Source organism: Heterodontus francisci, chromosome 48 (genome assembly GCF_036365525.1).
Source record: "Heterodontus francisci isolate sHetFra1 chromosome 48, sHetFra1.hap1, whole genome shotgun sequence".
In the NCBI taxonomy this organism is placed as follows: Eukaryota; Metazoa; Chordata; class Chondrichthyes; order Heterodontiformes; family Heterodontidae; genus Heterodontus; species Heterodontus francisci.
The window spans coordinates 969,195-994,194 of NC_090418.1; the positions used below are offsets into that span (position 1 = coordinate 969,195).

General features: G+C 45.2%; 1 protein-coding gene across 4 annotated transcripts in view; it reads right to left on the reverse strand.

Annotated features, from left to right (window-relative positions):
• LOC137357386 (calmodulin-binding transcription activator 2-like) overlaps nucleotides 1–25,000 on the reverse strand; it is a 118,121-nt gene that overhangs the window by 79,325 nt on the left and 13,796 nt on the right. For 2 of the 4 annotated variants that reach the window (XM_068023690.1, XM_068023689.1), the window contains exons 2-8: nucleotides 23,799–23,902; nucleotides 9,081–9,148; nucleotides 8,037–8,172; nucleotides 6,971–7,042; nucleotides 2,987–3,140; nucleotides 1,733–1,873; nucleotides 1–1,153 (exon numbers count right to left, since the gene is read on the reverse strand). The exon at nucleotides 1–1,153 is cut by the window's left edge and continues 700 nt beyond it. In XM_068023690.1, coding sequence (XP_067879791.1) covers nucleotides 1–1,153; nucleotides 1,733–1,873; nucleotides 2,987–3,140; nucleotides 6,971–7,042; nucleotides 8,037–8,172; nucleotides 9,081–9,148; nucleotides 23,799–23,902 — 1,828 coding nt within the window. Of the gene's footprint in view, nucleotides 1,154–1,732; nucleotides 1,874–2,986; nucleotides 3,141–6,970; nucleotides 7,043–8,036; nucleotides 8,173–8,954; nucleotides 9,061–9,080; nucleotides 9,149–23,798; nucleotides 23,903–25,000 lie in introns of those variants that run through there. The other 2 variants (XM_068023691.1, XM_068023692.1) reach the window with 2 other exon arrangements.

Here is a 25,000-nt window from a genome sequence, read left to right on the forward strand (position 1 = left end):
AAGTGGGAGATTGGTTCTGCCTTCAGGCTCTGAGAGACAGTGGGAGATGCCACTGATGTAGCAACATGACTCTTATCTTTGATAAAGAATCGGTTTTGGGATTGAGGAAGGGAGCTACTAGCTGGCGTGTGTTGGCTGAAGATGCCAGTGTAGTTTTTTGGTGACCCTGCATTATTATAGTCCATGTTCTCCAGGAGGGTGCTGGAGCCAAGGCTGCATGGCACTAAGCTCACCTTAGCAGTTACTGGGAATGTCTGAGTAGCTGAAACAAGACTTGAACTTTGGGGGAAGGTGGAGACATCAGAGGAGACAGGGGGTATTCTGTAACTTGGCCTTGCTACTGTGCCTTTCTCTAAAGTCTCACTCTTGCAATCTGGCTCCTTCTTCAAGTCACTGCTTGGAAATCCAGAATTAGACAAGCTCGTTGCAGTGAATGAGGTGGAAATAGTACTGGCTTCCTTGGAACTCCCTCCTCCCCCATATGTTTGTCCTTGCTTAGGACTATTCAAGAAAGAGTCAGGGTCAAAGGCGGTGCTGGTCTCCGAGGTGTCCATGTTGGATTCTACAGCCTGCGACAGAACAAGACCACCCACTGAGCTGGGCACCAATGTCAACCCAATGCTGCTTGTTGGTGGAGCCAAAGACAGATCATGGCCACTCAATGGCAACCCTTGGCTGTTGGAGCTAGTAGCAATCAGTTGCTGACTGGGAGTCAGTCCCGACCCACCCAAGGACACTGGCTTATCACCAATTCCTGTCATTAAGATAACCGCATTCCGAGGTATGCTGCAGGTTACCGTGGCAACGGTAAGATTTGGCACACTGGTGGCTATGGCAACTGAGCCGAGTTCCCTATCGTAGTAGCCATTGGTGCGAGTCGCTGGTGATTCCCGTGCAGAGTCAGCGTCCTCCAAGGCGTTGGAGGAAGACACCTCACTGCTGTCATTAACCTGAAGCACAGCTTTCGATAACTTCACAACCTTTCTGTCCTGACTGTCAGTTTTACTCTCGTCTTGTTCATTCTTGTTTTCAGCGGCTGAGAGGTTTTGTACTTCTGTTAAGGCGGAATATGAACTGAGTCGTATGTCCACTTTAGGTGATATAATCCTGTGCTTGGTGTTATTACATTTATGAGGAATACTTCCTGTTGTTCCTGCTCAGTTAAGATTGAAGGGAAAAGATGGACAACAAATTGAAGCAATGAAAATACACCACAATCCCCAAAATATGAACCCCAGGGAACAGGCACCACAATTCCCAAAATATCAACCCCAGGAAACAGAGACCTCAGTTACCAGGACAAACGGACAGAATGCCCCTCAGGCTAGAGATAGGTAACTGTATCCCCTACTCCTGCTCTGCATTCGGTCATTCCTGTTGACAGTGTGCACATGAATGAAGACTGAGTCATGCTCGATGTGAAGCCCCCCATGGTCAAACAGACTGCTGACCCTCTGTGCCCAGGGTCACACAGTAAGAGTGCGCACTTGGTGAGGGACTGGAGAGCCGCTGCCTCCCATGGACTCCACCGAGACACAGTATTTGGTGGCAAGGAGGAATGCACAAGCTCGTGCTAATTAGTATATAGCACATGGTGGCATCACAGCTAATGCAACAAATTACCTTCAACCAACATGGCTTGCAACATCATTCCTGTCCAGGCACTGATACCTGGACTGTTCCCAGTTTAGAGATACAGCAACTTTGATAAGGTTCAAAACATTACACTTACCAAGGCCACTATTGCAGAGACATGTATGAGTGCGGGGCTGAGGCTTTGCTTGATGGCTTTCAAGCACCTGATGGACCAGTTGTTCAACTGATAACTCTGTGGCTCCATTGCCATTGCTACATGTCCACTTAATGCAATGGACTGAAAGAGAAGAGAGAATCAATGAATGCTCCCTCTATAATAGAATCTTACAGCCCAAGAGGCCATTCAGCCCATCGTGTCTGTGCAAGCTGTTGGAAACTGCTTTCCAATTCGTCCTGTTCCCAAGCTTTCTCCCACAACCCTGCAAATTAATCTCTTCAAGTACATATCCAATTGCCTTTTGAAAGATCCTGTGAAATTTGATTGCACCACCCTTTCAGGCACGGCATTCCAGATTATAACAAGCACCCCATAAATTTCCCTGCTCTAAGGAGAACAATCCCAGCTTCTCCAACCTCTGCCCATAACTGAAGACCCTCATCCCTGGTATCAATCTGGTAAATCTCCTGTTCACCCTCTCTACGGCCTTAGTGGTGCCCAGAATTGTACACAATAATCTAGCTGGGGTCTGATCAGTGATTTATAAAGGTTAAGCAGAACTTCCTTGTTTTTGTATTCAGTGCCCCTATTTATGAAGCCAAGATTCCCAGATGCTTTCTTAACTGCCTTAACTTGCCCTGCCATGCTCAAAGATTTGTGAATATGCAGCCCCAGGTCCCTCTGCTCTTGCACCCCCCTCAATATAGTGCCATTTAGATTATACTGCCACTCCATGTTGTTTCACCCAAAGTGTGTCATTTCACACTAGCTGCATTAAAGTGTATCTGCCCATTTCATCAGTCTGTCTCAGCCCTCCTGAAGTCTGTTATCATCTGAAAGTATGACCCCGGCACAATTGGCCACTGTGAGGGTTGGAGGCTATTTGACAATGGAGAGCATCACTGTCAGGTTCAAGCTTGCCTTCATCTGATGTCCAAGTACGTGCTCTTTCCAGCAGGGGTGTCGAGCTGATCATTAAGAGCTAGAACCGTGGCTGCTTTCAGTCCTCCACCCCCACTAACCCAGGGGTACCTACAGTAACCCCCCCCCACCCCCCTCCCCCTGGTTGAGCCAGCTAATTCTGTAGCAACCAGTGATGTAACTGGTGTCCTCTCTGCTCATGATGACTCAGTGCCACATCAGAGATATGCTTATTGGGGCTTAACATTATCACGTTTAATTCTCCTGTCTCCCAGGATGTGAACTGAAGATACCAAGAGTGGAAAGTCTTACACATTGGCTTCAGCTGACAAATAAGCTCCTCCTTCGACCATTTCAGCCACTCCTTCCTATCGCTGTTGACAGAGCACAGAATGGGCCCACACATCTTCCCACAGTCCTCAGGAATGGGCACATTCAGGTAGTGCACTAACACTATGTCAGGATTCTGCAGAACAAGGTTTCATAACAAACATTAACTTTGAATCATTCTGAAAGGAGCCATTAAACACAAGTCAATGCCATCATTCAGCACTGTTGCAAACCAAAACCCATCAATAAACCAACAGCAAAACAATAGCTGGTTATGGTGCATCACAAAACACACAGAGCACACTGCAGGATGCACGGTACAGGAGGGACTGTGGGAGAAGGGTGTAGGGTCTTAACTGGGGTGGGCGAGATAGAGGACTTACTGGGGGCTTGGTTTGGATAAGATGTAGTGCCTGCAGGAGTTTGAGAAAAACCACAATGCTGGGAATGTATGTTCTTGCAGTGCAGCGATACCCTGATATGGCATGGGGTCATTCAGAGCACAGCTTCCGGCAGCTGTAGCCCACACACTTGCTTCTCCATGTGCTTCTGCTCCTCCAGTCAGCCCAGCAGCTGTGGGATCTTCTGCTCTTCCTTAAAAAAAGACAGCATTTCCCACCCTTTGATATAATTCAGAGATGTTTAGAAAATGCAGTTAATGTCCTCACTAACATGGGTCCCCTTAGTTCCATTAATTCAACTGCAGTGACTCAGTGACTAATAAATCGATAGCCAGCACTGTGCCCCGTTCCCACCCCACCCCAAAGGAGGGAATGTGCATCATAGAGTCATACAGTCATTACCATTTTTACAACGGTGCTTCTATATTTTTTTAAGTGCTTTTTTGAGGACTTGTATTTTAGAATTAGGGACATTGTTTTATTTGGGAAAACTGAAAAGGATTCAATGGATGTTTTTTCACTGGGGTAATTGAAAGGACACTGACGGGACTTAGTTTGTAAACAACTCTTACTGGAAATCACCTGCCTTCAGATAAATACCCAGCAGGGGCTTTCTGGACTAAAGGGAAATGTCTACAGAGAAGTGACAGGTCAAGATTTATAGGGGTCAGGAGGCTTGACTAGAGACTGTTTTCGGTTTTGCTTTGGACAGTCAGTTGGGGTTTGGACAATGTTCTGAAGGGAGTTTTAAAAACCTGCCAAGGACAAAACTCCAGCTCAGCCTTTTCCATCTTTGAAAAGCCTGCCAGCTTTATCATCCCTTTGAGAAGCTCTTAGAAACAAGTGTAAGAAAGAGAGAAATTGATGCTGCATTCCTCCTGAAAAACCTGCCAGAAATCTGGTTGCCGTGTTTCTTGTGGAAAGCCTGCCGAACTGATCCTTAATGTCGCCAGAAAAGAACTGTTCTAGGAAGATCCCAGAGACAGCCGTTTACACGTATTTGGGATGCCAAACCAAAAAGGGACAACTGACATTTTTCCATATCTTCTCTTTGTTCCTTCAAGAATTAGCAAGTATTTGGCCAAAGTGTTCTTTTCCGTAACAGAGTTCTAAAGGAAAAATCTGTGTGTGTGTGTGTGTGTGTGTGTGTGTGTGTGTGTGTGTGTGTGTGTGTGTGTGTGTGTGTGTGTAAGGGGCTAAGGTAAAAGGAAACTTTCATATTTCACTCTGTGTGTTTATGCTTTGCTTCATTACTGGTTATGTCTTGTTTTATAATAAAGTGATAATTTTGTTGCTTATTACAGAGACCTGGTTGATGTACTTTATTCTGGGATAAAAATAAAGCGTCTATGACTGACCATATCGGTTACCGGGAAAACATTTAAATATACGTTGTGACCCTGTGGAGAAGTGGAACCAGAAAAGACAGTGCGTCCTCCCACCTCAGTCGTAACACCATTTTAAACAAAACATTATCCATCCAAATGAACCTGTATATAAAACACTCCCTCTCCCTTGGAAAAATGAGGTTGTTTCACCACAATACAGAGGTTTAATATTGTGATTTTTATAAAATTCTTCCCACCCTGATGTTAATTCCTTGCTAGTAATGGGCTCAGAAGATGCTAAGGGCCCCTTCCTGCCTTGCCCCAGTGGTTATAAGTGAGTGAAAGGAGATAGATCCTCAAACGGAACAAGTGAACAGCAGTAAGCAGCAGGAACCCTGACCCATCTCCCCACCTTTCATTGAGACCAACAGTGGCATCATGACTACAAATACCGGAAATCTGAAATAAAAACAAAAAAATGCTGGAAACACTCAGCAGGATCAATGGAGAAGGAAACAGAATTAACGTTTCAGGTCTGTGGCCATTCATCACTACTGCTGCCTGCCTCAGCAGGGATCAGTCCCGGTCTCTGAGTGTGTACAGTGTCCCTCGGCGTCTGTACAGGGGCAGAATGTTGTCTTGAGGGTCTGTTTGGATCTGTTATTGAATGAAAAGATTAGCTGAGCCACCTTGGGAGATTTCATTTGCATCTTCTAATCTACTGTTCTTACACATTTGAAACTCCAGTCTCCTGGCTCTTCACATCCTGCAGCAAATGATTCTCCGGTAGATTCAGCTGGCACACTGTGTCTATAAATACACACACTATTTATTTTTCAATAAAGGTCGAGTTGCCTTTTAAATAAAAGAGGCATTAAATTAACAGGCCGTCTCTGGCGATGAACCAGACGGTACTTTCACCCTAACCCTCCCAAATGACCACTCCACCCACTACCTAACCCACCCTCCCCACAATGACCCCCCCCCCACTACCCTAACCCCCCCACAATGACCCCCCCACTACCCTAACTCCCCCACAATGACCCCCCAATATGAACCCCCCCCACTACCCTAACCCTCCCAATGCCCACCCCGCTACCCTAACCCTAATGTGAGAGGCACCTTTGATTGAATTAATGCCCTCTGACTCCACTATTCTCGATACACATAACAGAGAATTTCTCACTAACCTGCAGCAAATCATTTCTTTGTAACTTTGCAACACTAGCGAGGATCTGTTTGTGATCTGCTTGTGAATCTCAACAGAAACGCTCAAATAGTTCCTTACTGTCATCAGAAAACACTTAGTGAATGCGTTATAGACAACAATGGGGATGAGTGACTTCAAGGTCAGAATCCCATCTCAAAGTTGATACAATCATCTAAAATCTTCAGCCGTACTGCGATCCCCGTGACCCCCGCCCCAGGGCTCCTCGATCCCCGTGACCCCCCGCGCCCCAGGGCTCCTCGATCCCCGTGACCCCCCGCGCCCCAGGGCTCCTCGATCCCCGTGACCCCCCGCGCTCCAGGGCTCCTCGATCCCTCAGGACCTCTCTAACAGTAATGTACAGACTCCATACCGAGAGCTATGTACTTTGCCATTTTTCTCCCCTCCTCTCCGGAGGGCGCTGACACCCTCCCACACCTCATTCAACTTCCCTTTCTTTCATTTGTGAACTTAACCAAGCTAGTCTCACTTTCCATCCTCCATAAACTTCAGCTCATGCAAAACTCTTTTGCTCTTGCCTGAACTTGCACCAAGTACCGTTCGCCCATCACTCTCTGTGCTCACTGACTTTACTGGCTCCTGGTTGAGCAATGCCTCAATTTCAAATTCCTCCATGGCCTCGGCCTCTCCCCCTCCCTATCTCTAACCTCCTCCAGCCTCACAACCCTTTGCGATATCCACACTCCTCAAATTCTGGACTCGAGCATTCCCGATTTTAATTGGAGGGGGTGCCTTCAGCTGCCTGGGCCCAAAAGCTCTGGAAATCCCTTCTTAAACCCCTCTGCGCCTCTGCTGTTGTGAAGGGAATCACAGGGCAACATCCACACATGTTTGCGACTGAGAGAGAGTGGACACTCATTTATAAAACCTATTTGCTCGTATTATCATCCTTGAAGAGCTTGATTTTTCGTATTCCTGAAAGAGAGTGTATTGAAGCTGCATGCTTTGTATAGTGAGAGCTGGAGCTGTGTTATAAACACACGTCCTAACCATGGCTTTGCTTTCCTACCTGCAGAAGCCAGTAGCACCGCCGATGGAATGTTGGAATAATGGAAGAATGCACATAACAGCCATATAGACACTGTGGAGCGAAAAGAGGGAAAGATCAGTCTGTCTTAAGCCAGCCCATGATTTCAGCAGCTCTTAAAAGTCAGAGACACATCAGAAGATGCATTTTATTTGCAACCTTAATTTCTCTGTTTTTAAAAGGTCTCACAGCTCTCCTCCTAAAGCTTCTGTTCTGCAGGGAGGGCCAAACCTACATGTAGTATTGTTTCATACTGGGAAATTGGGCCTATTTCACACTGCAATTTGCCTGTTCCTTACTATGTACTTGAAAATCCTCATCCCACAACACTCCGAGATCGCTGAACTCCTCCAATTCTGGCCTCTTGACTATCCCCCAATTTCCATCACTGCACTATTGGCAGCCATACCTTCAGCTGCCTGGGTCCCAAGCTCTGGAATTCCCTCCCTAAACCTCTCTGCCTCTCTCCCCTCCTTTAAGAGGCTCCTTAACACCTATCTCTTTGACCTTAGCAGCATCTCTGAGAAGTGGCAGTGGCACAACCCCAGGATCCCCTATTACAGGTATCAATAAAGCTGACCAAAGGAGACTCCCCCTTTGACAGTGCCTCCCAAACCCGTGACCTCCATCACATAGAACAGCAGCAGAGGCATGGGAACACCACCAAGTTCCTCTCCATGGCACACACACAGGAACAAGGGGAGGCCATTTAGACCCTTGAGCCTATTCCACCATTCACCAAGAACAGGACTGTGATCTAATTCCACATACCCACCTTCGCTCCATACTCTTAATACCTATTGTTAACATCCTGACTTGGAACTATATCGCCGTTCCTTCATTGCCGCTGGGTCAAAATCATGGAACTCCCTCCCTAACAGCACTGTGGGTGCACCTACACCAGATAGACTGCAGCAGTCAAGAAGGTGTCTCACCACCAAGGACAATAAATGCTGGCCTAGCCAGTGACGCCCACATCCCATGAATGAATTTAAAAAGCTCCCCATGTAACTATACAAGGCAATGTTCCACATGCAACATCACACACCTCCATCCCTTGAACTTTCAACTTCATATGATCCTCTCTTGTTGTTTTCCCATCTTTCCGCTTTTTCCAACAGTAGCCATCTTTACGGTATTTTACCTTTTTTCTATTGTACAGTATGATCGAGCCATTTAATGGTCTGGGTAAGAACAAGTAAGCAAAGTATTAGTAAAATGACTTTACAGAAAGTAATTTTTTTGTTTTAAAAAGGAGAGAACAAAGGCATCTCCCAGCAAGAGCAATCCTGTAATAGTCACAGTGGTGTCCAGCCTCTGGGCTTGGATTGTAAGTATCAGGAGGTATAAATCAGAACACAACCTCCCTGCTGGCTGAAATGTGTGGAGTAGCGGGTCTAAGCCAGGAAGCAGTCGAAATGCTACAATTGACTTCAGTGTCTTTGGGATAACGAACGGAAGGAACCTGTCAGGACTCGCACTCCTGATCATAAACCAAGGATCAGACAGGAAGATGCTCATGAATAGATATCAGCAATGAGTGACAGGAACAGCTGCTGTAATCTTCCAGTGCTCCTCGCCTGGTCTCACACCTGAACAACAGTCACTTAAATCAACCAATATCACAAAAAATAGATTAGCTGGTTGATTATCTCACTGCCCTTGGCAGGATCTTGCCGTGTAAATATTAGCTGCCACATTTCTCTACAGTAAAACACTGACTACATTCCAAAAGTAATTCACTGATATAAAGCACATTGAGAGGTTCTGAGTTTAGGAAAGGTGCTGATGGGGTATTGATGACTACCCAGTGGCCACGAGACTGTAACCCAGCGAGAATCAGCACTGCCAGAGGAAGAGGGGAGAACTTTATGCAAAAATATATAAAAAGTACTGATTACATGGTTTCCTCTTCAGTACAGGAGAGCGCTCCAGAAAACGGATCAAAATTATAACCTCTTCTTACCCAAAGGAATGACATTGTACAGTGAGAATTATGCTGTTCCTAGAACCAGTCCATGACATTCTGCTCATTCCTTTCCCACTTGATCACAGCTCAGTGTATTCAGTTGCAACTGCTAAAGCAGCTCACCTGGTCCGTGGAGCACCTGAAAGCCACTCTTCATGTTTCTCAAATGCTGTCAAATAAGATGCTATCTCCTGAAAATAAAAATTACACCCAGTGAGGCATGCAGTTGACAGAAAGCTACCTGCAGAAGTGACACACTGTAGATTTGATTTCTTTCACACTGTGCTAGATATTTGGTACAAGTAACCTGCCCCCCTGCCTCCACACACTCATGAAGAGGGCAAACGCAACCACCCACCTTTCACACCCAACAGACGGTCTCTGTTTGATTGCAGAATCCCAGGCTGGCCTGACTCAATATCCACCCACATGGCCTTCAGCAGGAGACAACTCTCACTCACAGCACCTTGAGCTGATCATCACGTCCCTGAACCAGGCTTTGAAGAACAACTGTAACACCTTAACTGCAAAGTAGGCTACAGGCGGGTCACACGGGGACCAGGCTCGCGGCTACAGGCGGGTCACACGGGGACCAGGCTCGTGGCTACAGGCGGGTCACACGGGGACCAGGCTCGCGGCTACAATGAATAGGTTTCAATAGGGTATTTTAAAATTTAAAGCTCAGGGTGTTTGGAAGAATTGCAAGTGGCTCTGTTGGGCCAAAGGGCCTATTTATGTGCTGTAAAACTCTTATGACTTTATAAAAAGTGGTTCCACCTTCAGTAATTAAGTTTTTTTTTAATGGTGACTTTCCCCAATTCCAGTTACATTCTCAACACATTTTGAAGTTTTGTTCTGAACCAAATTAACCTTTTTCAGCATTACTCATATTGCCTTTTATTTAGCAACTGATCATCGTTCTCCTTGCTCCCATTCCCCACACACACTGACAATAAAAGGCAGTACCTTTCACAAACACACAACACAAAATGTTGGTAAAACAAGCAGCAGAAAGCTGGAGAGGGGTATTTCTTGCAGCATTGAAAGCTTCATAAACTGATCTCTCCCAATAGCATCACTGACCATACGCATCAAACGAGGTGGTGGAGCCAAGGTCCAAGGACAGGGGAGCACAGGACTGGGGTGGGGTGGGAGCGGTTTGCAGGGGGCTGAAGGACAAAGGACTGGGGAGTTGGAGTGAGACAAAGGACTGGGATGTTCCAATATAATTTCCTTGATTACCTTTCAGCATTAAGCTTTGCTAGTTTGCAATCTAAGAAGTTTTATTTGCCGAGACTTTTATTTTCTTCTTCAGAAGTAATATAAAGACCAAGTTGAAACTAGGGCTCTTGGAATTAGAATTGTTATCTTCAAGGCCTCGATGGTGAGTCACCTCAAGAACAGAAAAAATATTGTGCAAAGGTGAGACACACCTATGGGGGTCACAGGTACTGAGCAAGTAGGTGCCACCCATATGATTGGGTAGGATAAAGGGAGTACTGGGGAAATGCCTGATTGGATGTGCTTTGCTGCTGCTCCATTTGTTAGAGTTTATATAGGGGAATTAGGCTTTTGTTAGCATTGAGGCAATCACCACATGGGGACGACAGGTATAGGTGGGAAAAAGAAATAAGTGTCCTTGGCTACCATCCCTACCCAAATTTGACCAGGAAATGTAGTTTCTTGCTGTGTTTTGTTAATTACTGTTTAGATACACTCATGTATCAATCTTTGCTTTAATTGTTCCACATGATCTATTACTGTAACCAATGGGTGTTAGGTCTAACCTACTCAACAAGACAAGAGACGTAAAACTAAGCTTTCTCACAATGCGGTGAGCCTAGCCAGGAGCAGGTGACAAACAACAGCCAATGTCGGGGAAAAGCAGATCCCGAGGGTCCGTTATCAGCTCTGCATGTTAGGGGAAGAAACCATTTTTGATGGGAATGCAGGATTCCCGAAGACTCTCCCAGTAATAAAATAGTCATGGGAGCCCCAACCGGGAACTTTAAGAGGCAATTAGATCAGGTAGTTCCAAATGAAAATCCACATCAAAATGGCTAAAATATGAAATCCAAGAGCAGATGAATGAAAAGAAATTAAAACTGAAAGGGATTAGAACATTATTAGAACATTACAGCGCAGTACAGGCCCTTCGGCCCTCGATGTTGCGCCGACCTGTGAAACCATCTGACCTACACTATTCCATTTTCATCCATATGTCTATCCAATGACCACTTAAATGCCCTTAAAATTGGCGAGTCTACTACTGTTGCAGGCAGGGCGTTCCACGCCCCTACTACTCTGAGTAAAGAAACTACCTCTGACATCTGTCCTATATCTATCACCCCTCAACTTAAAGCTATGTTCCCTCGTGTTTGCATCACCATCCGATATTGGATGTTGACGCGATGGGAGGGACTTCCAGTCTGTGCCCAGAAAAGTGAAACACGCCTGCAAAAGTTACTAAGTGAAATTCCAGTTTGTGTGAAAGCTTTCTCAACTACTCGCTCCAGCGACCCGGGTTCAATTCTGGGTACTGCCTGTGTGGAGTTTGCAAGTTCTCCGTGTCTGCGTGGCTTTCCTCCAGGTGCTCCGGTTTCCTCCCACATGCCAAAGACTTGCAGGTTGATAGGTAAATTGGCCACTATAAATTGCCCCTAGTAGAGGCAGTTGGTAGGGAAATATAAGGACAGGTGGGGATGTGGTAGGACTATGGGATTAGTGTCGGATTAGTTTAAATGGGTGGTTGATAGTCGGCACAGACTCGGTGGGCCGAAGGGCCTGTTTCAGTGCTGTATCTCTAAACTAAAAGTGTTCCACAAGTTACAGCATTTCCTGCACTCTGACAGCTCCCTTTAAAAACTGTCTGCGAGATGTTTGTTTTTTCCAGCGCAACCCTCTGTTCACTGAGCTAAAAGCAGCTTAATCCTCTGTCATCTTGTCTTTGATGTTGGAGAATTTATAAGCATGTGCTGCTTTAACTTTGTTTTCTCTGTAAACCCTTGTATTCATTGAGATACTTTGTCATGTTTTTGATTGCAAACTAATTAAAACGTGTTCATATTCCTTGAGCTCATGACCTGGGAATGTGTCATACAAATTTGGCACTTTGAGATCATAACCCATTACAGGGATCAATATTTTTAAAAGCTGCATCAAAGTGTGAATATGGTTGTTGAGTACATTAATTTCGATCAAAGACTGAACACCCAGAATTGGGGGGAACTTTGTGATTTATAATTGGAGTTAAAGATACTGGTGTAGATTTATTTTGACTTGCGCAACTGTGGAAAGCAAGAAGAGTTTGTTTAAAAAAAAAGGATAAAATTCAGCCTGAAAGTTACAGTTGCTACGATTTCTGCTAATAGATCAATTTGAACTTTTCAAAGAACTTTGATTTAATTGGATTACAGCTAAAGAAAACTGCTATAAATTTGTGTAGCTTGAATTAAAAACATATGGTTGCATTTTAAATTAATGTGAAGGTTCACAAAGCAATGCTTTCTTAATCCGATTACTGCAAGTCTGAGACCTGCTAGAATGATCAACTCCTCCTCCACCCACTCAGGTTTCAACAAGCATCAAATAATTTGGAATAAAAGAGAGAGGGTTTATCTCTGCACACTGTAAAACATTGCCTTCAGCAGGAATGATCCAGTGGATTCTGGCAGAGGCCAAGAATGGGAAACAGCCTTTTGGGATGGTTAAAATTTAAGCCCATTCTAGAAATCGCCCAGGGCCAGTGAGAACGGCAAGGCATATCAGCTAGCCAAGGAGTTTAAGATTGCCATCTAAGTGTCAGAAAACCGCACGTCACCTTGTAGGACTAGATAAATAAAGTTCAAAATGAAACACCTGCTTTTAGATCTTGTAGGGGTGCAGGGTGAAGGCCTTTTGATTAAATCAGTCCAGGTGGTCAAAGATGAGGGCTCATGACCCAAAGAACAGGATAACTTGTTATTGGATGGAGGTAAATGGATAATCTCGCAGTCACTTAGTAATAGGCTGGTCTGCTGAGCCCACACCCCTAGTGGGCACCAGAAGGGTGACAGTTAGGCCCAAAGGAGAGTGCAGCAGATATGGTGGCCCTTGTATTATTAGACTGTGAATGCCATTATTAACGACTGCCTCTGATGTATCCAGTATGATCCCAGGACCAGGGCTAAAATGCTATCCAGCTAATGAAACAAGCCTCTAAAATATGATGGAATGAAGGAGGAAAGGAAGAATTCTGCTGTCAAAAGTTGGAATTCTTTTGTTTTTCGTGTACTTGCTTCAAAAAGCCTGCGCAATTGTCTCAGTGCCGCTGGCTTTGGCTCTATCCCCGTCTTTAATATGTAGCAATGTTACAAACATTTATTTTGTCAAGACTAATTTTTTCCCCCAGTTACATTCAGTATTTTGACAGTTATTTGGAAAGGCACCTGAAGAACAAAAAGAATAGCATAATGCAGAGGGTTTTTATAAGCACATTTCATTCTGAAATTTCATCTTTTCTGCATTGTGTTTACTTAATAAAATAACATTGGTCTGAATTAAATTGGAATTATTGAGTTGAACAAACCTATTAAATTGTGAAAACCCAACTTTCATTGCAGCCAGTGAGAGATTCGAATTATAAAACAAGTGGAGGTCTCTAATCCCAGACAGGAGACTAGGGCATAGGTCAATTGCAGTTTTCTTAAATGCTTAATAATTTGAAGTGGAATATTCTGGGAAATTTGAAGTCATTCTGCTTGTTTAATCATCTTGGTTGCACTGGGATGGGATAGCTGTTAATAAACTGATAGCACCCAATGATCTTGTGATTGACTGTGGTCAGATTACAAGCAGAAAACAGTAAAATCGGAGGATGTATTGCTATTTCTATGGCAACATGTGATTGGACTGGACTAACTAAGTAAAGAGTTAGTAATAAATGCTAAATGCTTAAACAATAGGAGTTTAATCTAAAATGCTATATTTCCTATTAAGAATGTTGACTTTATTAATGACTTTTGCTGTCTTAGCTTTTTTTTCCAATTCCTAAGGATGACTTAAAAAAAAGTTTGATTGTACCTCTTATAACTTGCATATAGATCCTAAGACATTGCAATTTTTTTTTGCTGGAATTTGATTCATTTTCCTCCAGCAAAGCTTTTAAAAAATTTACAGGGAGAACACAAGAACATAAGAAATAGGAGCAGGAGTAGACCATATGGTCCATTGAGCCTGTTTATCCATTCAGTACCATCATGGCTAATCTTGGGCTTCAAATCCACTTTCCCGCCCGCTTGCTATATTCCTCGATTCCCTGAGAGACCAAAAATCTATTTATCCCAGCCTTAAATATATTGAATGATGGAGCATCCACAAACCTCTGGGATAGAGAATTCCAAAGATTCATAACCCTTTGAGTGAAGTAATTTCTCCTCATCTCAGTCTTAAATGATCCTTATCCTGAGACTGTGCCCCCATGTTTTAGATTCCCCGACCAGCGGGAAAAAAACCTCTCAGCATCTACCCTATTCAGCCTCTTCAGAATCTTCTAAGTTTCAGCGAAATCACCTCTCATTTTTCTAAACTGCAGAGAATATAGTCCCAATTTACTCATCCTCTCATCATGGGACAAGCCCCTCATCCCAAGGACCAATATAGTGAACCTTCACTTTACTGCTTCCAATTCAAGTACATCTTTTCTTAAATATGGAGACTAAAACTACACAGTATTCCAGACGTAGTCTCAACAAAACCCTATACAACTGTCGCAAGACTTTTATTCCTGTACTTCAATCTCCTTGTAATAAAGGCCAACATGCCATTTGCCTTCCTAATTGCTTGCTGTACCCGTATGCTAACTTTCTGCATTCCTTGGGTGACAATTGCATATCTTCTCAAACAGACAAATAAGTTAACCCCTTCTGCAAAGAGCAGTTTTTACACCACCTAGCAACTTTTTATAATCGCTGAATGTAAATATATATTTAGTTATCGGGATCTGCTTAAGGGCAGGTCTTCTGCATATTTCTCCACACCTCACAGGATTGCACTTTCCTCTTCAGTTGTTTGTAGGAGCCTCCTATTTTCAATTTCATGTTGTCTAACATTATTACTCTCTTTCTCCCTCTTGGTCTACATCCCTCAGAGGTGAAACATATATTGGACATTATTAAATTTTAAGTTTCTTAATTTGAGTGGATATTTCCCCACAGTGATAGAAGGAAATCATGAATTAACAAATTAATCCCTCAGGGTCTCAAGAGCAGCCATAATGGATTCTCTGTGTTTTTGTTTCTTTTGAACAGAGGGCCATGGTTTTCTGGACCCTATGAACGTCAATAAAATAACTGGACCTAATCTACAGACATCAATGTCAGTGTGGTAGTGCATCGTACTAAAGGCTTTACCTTAACCCATTCAGGGTCATTTGATTTCTTCTCAGACAGAGTGCTCCCATGCTGATTGGTATGGGAGTTATCGCCAAAAGAACTTGCAAACCCCTCTGTCTCCAATGTAAAAGCACCAAGCCTGGACCAACTGGTGTCAGTCCTAACCTACTGGACAAGAGGAAGCCTAAAACTGAGCTTTCTTAAAAGGGAGAGGTCAACGGACCAGGAGGTGGTCAAAGTAGAGTTTTGGTTGATTTGGTATCCAGAGGCCCACAGTGGGGGTGTGGGGATGCTCCAAACAGGGTTAAGGTCAGAGCCCTGGTGGGATCCAGGAGATTTTCAGCATTTTGGCGGATCACTACACTGTGGGGTCTAAATGACTTCCCATGAAGGCCTGATGCAGACCATTCTCATACACACCCCCAAATTCGCAGCTGCTCTAAATCCCATCCCCACTCTAATCCGTTCCCTCCCGAATTCAGGCAGACAGCCAGAGCTCTCCAGTAGAATGTGGAGGTCAGAAGATGGCAGGGGTTGGTGCTTCCGAGTCACATGGACACATCAGCCAGCACAGCCTCACTGAGTGGCAGCTGCCCCATCAGTGTTACTGAATCTTTCAGCCTTGTTCTGAGCATTGGGATTAACCACATGGTTGCATCAATGCAATAACTATCAGCTGACACTGGTGCGCTGGGCTCCATCCACTACCCGAGTGCCATCGCTAAAAGCACAGTGGCTGTGGTGATCAAAATAGCAGCAATGTAACCACAGGCTTGATAACAGTGAAACAATGCAACTTTCACACAATCTGTTCCGGGTGCAGTTACTCCCCAAGCATCAGAGTACAAACAACAGCAATAAGGAGAGTTTATACAGTGCTTTTATGGCAGTAAAACTTTTAGACACTGAGCCACATAAGGAGATAGGACAGGCAACCAAAAGCTTGATCAAAGATGTTGGTTTTAAGGAGCGTCTTAAAGGAGGAGAGGTGTGGGAGGGAATTCCACAGCTTAGGACCCAGGTAGCTGATGGCAAAGTCACCAATGGTGGAGCGATTATAATTGGGATGTACAAGGGGACAGAATTAGAGGAGCGCAGAGATCTGGGAGGATTGTGGGGCTGGAGGAGGTTACAGAGATAGGGAGGGGGCGAGCCAGGGAGGGATTTGAAAACAAGGATGAGAATTTGAAAACCAAGGTGTTTCTGGACCAGGAGCCAGTGAGCATAAGAACACAAGAAATAGGAGGAGTAGGCCATTCAGCCCCTCAAGCCTGCCCTGCTATTCAATAAGATCATGGCTGATCTGTCCCAGGCCTCAATTCCTCTTTCGGACCTGCTCTGCCTAACCCTCGACTCCCCGAGATTTCAAAAATCTATCGACCTCCTCCTTAAATACATTTAGTGACCTCGCCTCCACAACTCTCGGAGGCAGAGAATTCCAGAGATTCACCACCCTTTGAGAGAAGAAATTCCTTCACATCTCAGTTTTAAATGTGTGCCCCCTTATTCTGTAACTATGTCCCCTAGTTCGAGATTCCTCCACTAATGGAAACATCTTCTCAACATCTACCCTGTCAAGCCCCCTTAAAATCTTATATGTTTCAATAAGATGACCTCTCATTCTTCTAAACTCCAATGAATAAAGGCCTAACCTGTTTAGCTGTTCTTGATCAGACAGCCCCTTCATCCCAGGAATCAGCCGAGTGAACCTATTCTGAACTGCCTCCAATGGCAATTTCCTTCTTCTCCTACTTTGGCCTCCTTATCTCGAGAGACAATGAGTAAGCGCCTGGAGGTGGTCAGTGGTGTGTGGAGCAGCACCTGGAGTGGCTATAAAGGCCAATTCTAGAGTGACAGGCTCTTCCACAGGTGCTGCTGAAAAATTTGTTTGTCGGGGTTGTTACACAGTTGGCTCTCCCCTTGCGCTTCTGTCTTTTTTCCTGCCAACTGTTAAGTCTTTTCGAGTCGCCACAATTTAGCCCGGTCTTTATGGCTGTCCGCCAGCTCTGGCGAACACTGGCAACTGACTCCCACGACTTGTGATCAATGTCACAGGATTTCATGTCGTGTTTGCAGACGTCTTTAAAGCGGAGACATGGACGGCCGGTGGGTCTGATACCAGTGGCGAGCTCGCTGTACAATGTGTATTTGGGGATCCTGCCATCTTTCATGTGGCTCACATGGCCAAGCCATCTCAAGCGCCACTGACTCAGTAGTGTGTATAAGCTGGGGATGTTGGCCGCCTCGAGGACTTCTGCGTTGGAGATATGGTCCTGCCACCTGATGCCAAGTATTCTCTGGAGGCAGCGAAGATGGAATGAATTGAGACGTCGCTCTTGGCTGATATACGTTGTCCAGGCCTAGCTGCCATAGAGCAAGTTACTGAGGACACAGGCTTGATACACTCGGACTTTTGTGTTCCGTGTCAGTGCGCCATTTTCCCACAATCTCTTGGCCAGTCTGGACATAGCAGTGGAAGCCTTTCCCATGTGCTCGTTTATTTCTGCATCGAGAGACAGGTTACTGGTGATAGTTGAGCCTAGGTAGGTGAACTCTTGAACCACTTCCAGAGCGTGGTCACCAATATTGATGGATGGAGCATTTCTGACGTCCTGTCCGATGTCCTGTCCGATGATGTTAGTTTTCTTCGTTGCAGGCAGCCGCAAACCTGTCAATGAGACTCCGCAGACACTCTTCAGTGTGAGATGTTAAAGCAGCATCGTCAGCAAAGAGGAGTTCCCTGATGAGGACTTTCCGTACTTTGGACTTCGCTCTTAGACGGGCAAGGTTGAACAACCTGCCCCCTGATCTTGTGTGGAGGAAAATTCCTTCTTCTGAGGAGCTGAACGCATGTGAGAGCAGCAGGGAGAAAAAAAAACCCCAGTGTAGGGGCGAGAACACAGCCCTGTTTCACGCCACTCAGGATAGGAAAGGGGTCTGAAGAGGTGCCGCAATGTTGAATTGTGCCTTTCATATTGTCTTGGAATGAGGTGATGATACTTAGTAGCTTTGGTGGACATCCAATCTTTTCTAGTAGTCTGAAGAGACCACGTCTGCTGACGAGGTCAAAGGCTTTGGGAGATCAATGAAAGCAATGTAGAGAGGCATCTGTTGTTTGCAGCATTTCTCCTGCAGCTGGTGAAGGGAGAACAGCATGTCAATGGTGGATCTCTGCTCGAAAGCCACACTGTGCCTCAGGGTAGATGCGCTCGGCCAGCTTCTGGAGCCTGTTTAAAGCGACTCGAGCAAAGACTTTCCCCACTATGCTGAGCAGGGAGATTCCACAGTAGTTGTTGCAGTCCCCGCGGTCACCTTTGTTTTTATAGAGGGTGATGATATTGGCATCGCGCATGGCCTGAGATACTGCTCCCTTGTCCCAGCACAGGCAAAGCAGTTCATGGAGTGTTGAGAGTATAGCAGGCTTGGCACTCTTGATTATTTCAGGGGTAACGTTGTCCTTCCCAGGGGCTTTTCCGCTGGCTACAGAATCAATGGCATCACTGAGTTCCGATTTTGTTGGCTGTACGTCCAGCTCATCCATGACTGGTAGAGACTGGGCTGCATTGAGGTCGGTCTCAGTGACAACATTCTCCCTAGAGTACAGTTCTAGGTAGTGCTCAACCCAGCGGTCCATTTGCTTGCGTTGGTCAGTGATTATGTCCCCTGATTTAGATTTGAGGGGGGGGGCGATCTTCTTGATGGTTGCTCTTGTAGCCATGGTATTTATACGGCTACTCCAGTTCAGTTTCTAGTCTATGGTAGCCCCTAGGATGTTGATAGTGGGGGATTCAGCGATGGCAATGCCATTGAATGTCAAGGGGAGATGGCTAGATTCTCTCTTGTTGGAGATGATCATTGCCTGGCACTTGTGTGGCGCGAATGTTACTTGCCACTTATCAGCCCAAGACTGGATATTGTACAGGTCTTGCTGCATTTCTACACGGACTGCTTCAGTATCTGAGGAGTCACGAATGGTCCTGAACATTGTGCAATCATCAGTGAACATCCCCACTTCTGACCTGATGATTGAAGGAAGGTCATTGATGAAGCAGCTGAAGATGGTTGGGCCCAGGACACTACCCTGAGGACCTCCTGCAGTGATGTCCTGGAGCTCAGATGATTGACCTCCAGCAACCACAGCCATCTTCCTTTGTGCTCGGTAGGATTCCAGCCAACGGAGGGTTTTCCCCGATTCCCATTGACCTCAGTTTTGCTAGGGCTCCTTGATGCCATACTCAGTCAAATGCTGCCTTGATGTCAAGGGCAGTCACTCTCACCTCACCTCTTGAGTTCAGCTCTTTTGTCCATGTTTGAACCAAGGCTGTAATGAGGTCAGGAGCTGAGTGGCCCTGGCGGAACCCAAACTGAGCGTCACTGAGCAGGTTATTGCTAAGCAAGTGCTACTTGATGGCACTGTTGATGACACCTTCCATCACTTTACTGATGTTTGAGAGTAGGCTGATGGGGCGGTAATTGGTCGGGTTGGACTTGTCCTGCTTTATGTGTACAGGGCATACCTGGGCAACTTTCCACATTGCAGGGTAGATGCCAGTGTTGCAGCTGTACTGGAACAGCTTGGCTAGAGGCACGGCAAGTTCTGGAGCACAGGTCTTCAGTACCATTGCCAAAATATTGTCAGGGCCCATCGCCTTTGCAGTCTCCAGTGCCTTCAGTCGTTTCTTGATATCACGCGGAGTGAATCAAATTGGCTGAAGTCTGGCATCTGTGATGCTGGGGACTTCAGGAGGAGGCCGAGATGGATCAACAACTCGGCACTTCTGGCTGAAGATTGTTGCAAATGTTTCAGCCTTATCTTTTGCACTGATGTGCTGGGCTCCCCCATCGTTGAGGATGGGGATATTTGTGGAGCCACCTCCTCCAGTTAGTTGCTTAATTGTCCATCACCATTCACCGCTGGATCCGGCAGGACTGCAGAGCTTAGATCTGATCCGTTGGTTATGGGATCGCTTAGCTCTGTCTATCGCATGCTGCTTACGCAGTTTGGCATGCAGATAGTTCTGTGTTGTAGCTTCACCAGGTTGACATCTCATTTTGAGGTCTGCCTGGTGCTGCTCCTGGCATGCCCTCCTGCACTCTTCATTGAACCAGGGTTGGTCTCCTGGCTTGATGATAATGTTAGAATGGGGGATATGCCGGGCCGTGAGATTACAGCTTGTGGTCGAGTACAATTCTGCTGCTGCTGATGGCCCACAGCACCTCATGGATGCTCAGTTTTGCATTGCCAGATCTGTTCGAAATCTATCCCATTCAGCACAGTGGTCGCGCCACACAACACAACAGAGGGTATCCAACCTGAAAAAGACTTATTGATCCCATCTCTCTGTTTTCTGTGTGTTAGCCAATCCTCAATCCATGCCAACACATTACCCCCAATACCCTGAGCTCCTATTTTGTGCAATAACCTTTTATGTGGCACCTTACCAAACGCCTTCTGAAAATACAAATACAGATCTATTGGTTCACCTTTATCCACTCTGCTTGTTATATCCTCAAAGAACGCTAACAAATTTGTCAAACATGATTGCCCTTTCGTAAAACCATGTTGACTCTGTTTGATTGCATTATGTTTTTCTACATGTCCTGCTATTTCTTCCTTAATAATCGACTCAAGCATTTTCCCCAATGACTGATGTTAAGCTAACTGGTCTATAGTTTCCTGCTTTCTGCCTCTCTCCTTTCTTGAATAGGGACGTCACATTAGCGGTTTTCTAATCCGCTGGTACCCGACCGGAATCCAGTGATTCTTGGTATTTATGACCAATGTCTCCACTATCTCTGCAACCACTTCTTTTAAAACCCTTGGGTGCAGGCCATCAGGTCCTGGTGAATTGTCTGCCTTTAGTCCCATCAGTTTGTCCAGCACCTTTTCCCTCGTGATAGAGATTGTTACAAGTTCCTCCCTCCCATTTACACCTTGCTCATCTATTATTGTTGGGATGTTTATAGTGTCCTCCACCGTGAAGACTGATGCAAAATATTGGTTTAAATTATCTGCCATTTCCCTGTTCCCTGTTATTAATTCCCCATCCTCATAGGAACCCACACTTACTTTATCTACTCTCTTCCTTTTTTTATACTCATAGAAGCTCTTACTGTTTGTTTTTATATTTCTTGCCAATTTACTCTCAATCAATTTTCTCCCTCTTGTTTAGTTTTTTTACTCATCTGCTGCTAGTTTCTAGAAACTTCCCAATCCTCTGGCCCGCCACTTGTTTCCACCGCATTGTACGCCTTTGCTTTTGATTTGATATTCTCAACTTCCTTTGTTATCCACGGGTGGTTCATCATTCTCTTCGAGTCCTTCCTTCGGACTGGAATAAAGGTTTGTTGAGTGTTATGAAATACCTGCTTAAAAGTCTGCTACTGCTCATCTACTGACTTCCCTGTAGTCTATTTTCCCAGCCCACTTTAGCCAACTCTTTCTTCATACCTCTGTAATTGTCCTTGTTTAAGTTGAAGGCACTGGTTTGAAACCAGAGTTGCTCACCCTCAAACTGAATTTGAAATTCTACGTTATGATCGCTTCCCCCTAAAGGATCCTTAACTATGAGATCTCATTAATCCTACCTCATTACACAATACCAAATCTAAAATAGCCTGTTCCTAGGTAGGTTCTGCAACATATTGTTCCAAGTAACAATCCCTGAGGAACTCTACAAATTTGTCTTCCATGTAACCCTTGCCAATTTGATTTGTCCAGTCTATATGCAGATTAAAATCACCCATGATAACTGCAGTGCCCTTCTTACACACCTCCATTATTTCCTGATTTATATCTTGTCCTGCAGTGAGGTAACTCTTCGGGGCCTATAGACCACTCCCACCCATGATTTCTTTCCCTTGTTATTCCTTATTTCCACCCAAACTGGTTCTACATCATGATCTATTACACCTATATCATTACTCACAACTGCACTGATCCCTTCCTTTAATAACAAAGCTACCCCACCTCCTTTTCCTTTCTGCCTATTCTTCCAGAACGTTGAATATCCTTGAACATTGAGATTCCAGTCCTGGTCATCCTGTAACCACGTCTCAGTGATAGCTATCAAATCATATTCATTTATTTCTATTTGTGCCGTCAGCTCATCTATCTTGTTACAAATGCTATGTGCATTCAGATAAAGAGCCTTAAGCTTTGACTTTTTAAACCATTTTTACCTACACTGGTTCTAATTTCTGTACTCGTATGCTTGTATTCTCCGTCCCTTCCTGTCACTCTCTGATGAATGTATTCTCCTTCACTACCCTGCACCTCTGCTCTCTCGTTACTATCCGACTTTTTAAACTTCCCTTCAATTGAACCCCCCCCACCCCACCTATTTAGTTTAAAGCCTTATCTGCAACCCTAGTTGTACGATTCGCCAGGACACTGGTCCCAGAATGGTTCAAGTGAAGCCCATCCCAACGGAACAGCTCTCTTTCCCCAGTACTGGTGCCAGTGTCCCATGAATCAGAACCCATTTCTCCCACACCAATCTTTGAGCCACACATTTACCTCTCTAATCTTATTTACCCGATGCCAATGTGCACGCGGCTCAGGTGGTAATCCAGAGATTATTACCTGTGCGGTTCTGCTTTTTAATTTGGCCCCGAGCTGCTCATAGTCCCTCAGCAGAACCTCTTTCCTAGTCCTACCTATGACATTGGTACCTACGAGGACCAAGACTACTGGATCTTTTCCCTCCCACTCCAAGTTCCTCTCCAGCCCAGAAGAGATGTCCTTAACCTTGGCACCAGGTTGGCAACACAGCCTTCGGGACTCTCTATCTTTGCTGCAGAGAACAGTATCTATTCTCCTAACTATGCGGTACAGTGGCGCAGTGGTTAGCACCGCAGCCTCACAGCTCCAGCGACCCGGGTTCAGTTCTGGGTACTGCCTGTGTGGAGTTTGCAAGTTCTCCCTGTGACCATGTGGGCTTCCGCCAGGTGCTCCGGTTTCCTCCCACCGCCAAAGACTTGCAGGTTGATAGGTAAATTGGCCATTGTAAATTGCCCCTCATGTAGATGGTAGGAGAATGGTGGGGATGTGGTAGGGAATATGGGATTAATGTAGGATTAGTATAAATGGGTGGTTGTTGGTCGGCACAGACTCAGTGGGCCGAAGGGCCTGCTTCAGTGCTGTATCTATAAATAAAATAAAATATGCTACAACTACATTTCTCTTTCCTCCCCCCACTTGAATGGCACTCTGAACCATGGTGCTGTGGTCAGTTTGTTCATCCTCCCTACAGCCTGTGCCCCCGTCCACACCGTGAACACATGGGGTGATGGATGAAGACGATTTGGTGGGAGTTAGGATATGGGCAGAGTTTCAGACAAGCCAAGGTTTCTGGACAGCAAAACGCGAGAGGCCGGCCAGGAGAAGATTGGAATAGTCAAGTCAGGAATTAACAATGGATGAGGGTTGAATGTTTTTGGCCCTCTTGGATTTTGAGCTCACACTTGCCTCATTAGTGTTCCACCGCTGTCTCTCCTTAGGCAGGGCCGCACATTTTGGTAAACAGTCCATCAGTTTGTTGGGTAAAAACACCTTGATATGATTATTATTATCTGAAAGAGAAGGAAAGTCACATTAGTGCGAGTGAGAAATGTCAGGCCATGATACTGTATGGAACAGATGGCTCAGGGAGGAAATTATTACTTTGTTCAAGTAACCTTTCCTTTTAAAAATGATATTTTGTGCTGATTGGGTGAAACAATGTTCTACTTGTTGTGCCCTGCGTCAGGTAGAGCGGACTCCACTACTCCTTAATGTGTCTTCGGAACGTAGGAACAAGAGGAGGCCATTCAGCCCCTGGAACCTATTCTGCCATTCAGTTCGATCATGGCTGATCTGTTTCTTAACTCCATCTACCCGCCTCTGATTCTATAACCTTCAATCCCCTTGTCTAACCCCAGCCTCACAGAGAAGCAGCTGAACCCCAAATAACAGTCATCAGCTTTAGTTCTGCAGAGTGGGTGATGATAGTGGAAATATAGGAGCTTTTACTACAAAGAAAACATTTAAAGGCATCAAACATTTGACAGCAGAAACTGAATTTTCTTTACATCTCTCTCCCTCTAATTCTGTGACTCAAACCGGCTTTCCCTCATCCTCACTGTACTGATATCTTTGCCCTTCTTTGTCACATTTTAAAATGTTCCATCTTGAATAATTTTATAGTGACCTGGCTGTTGGAGTTGCTATGGCGACAGTTATGACAAATGCTGCAAAGATTTTTTTTTTGGTAAATATGCACTAACCGCAATGTTATTTTGCCATGGATATTTTCCCACCTAATCATCCAGGCAGTTTATTTTGCACTGAACATTCCTGGAGTTTTCTGCCAGAAAATCTCATTCCATAAACATGACAATCTATTTCCTTAGAGACAGGCAGCCTCGAGGGAGTGGAGTACAGGTGCGGATCTCAGAGGGTTCGCACAGCATGGGAGTGAAGGAGACAAGGCCCCGAGCCCTTCTGGACAGAGAGAGAGACAGAGAGAGAGAGAGAGAGACAGAGAGAGACAGAGAGAGAGACAGAGAGAGAGACAGAGAGAGAGACAGAGAGAGAGACAGAGAGAGAGACAGAGAGAGAGACAGAGAGAGAGACAGAGAGAGAGACAGAGAGAGAGACAGAGAGAGAGACAGAGAGAGAGACAGAGAGAG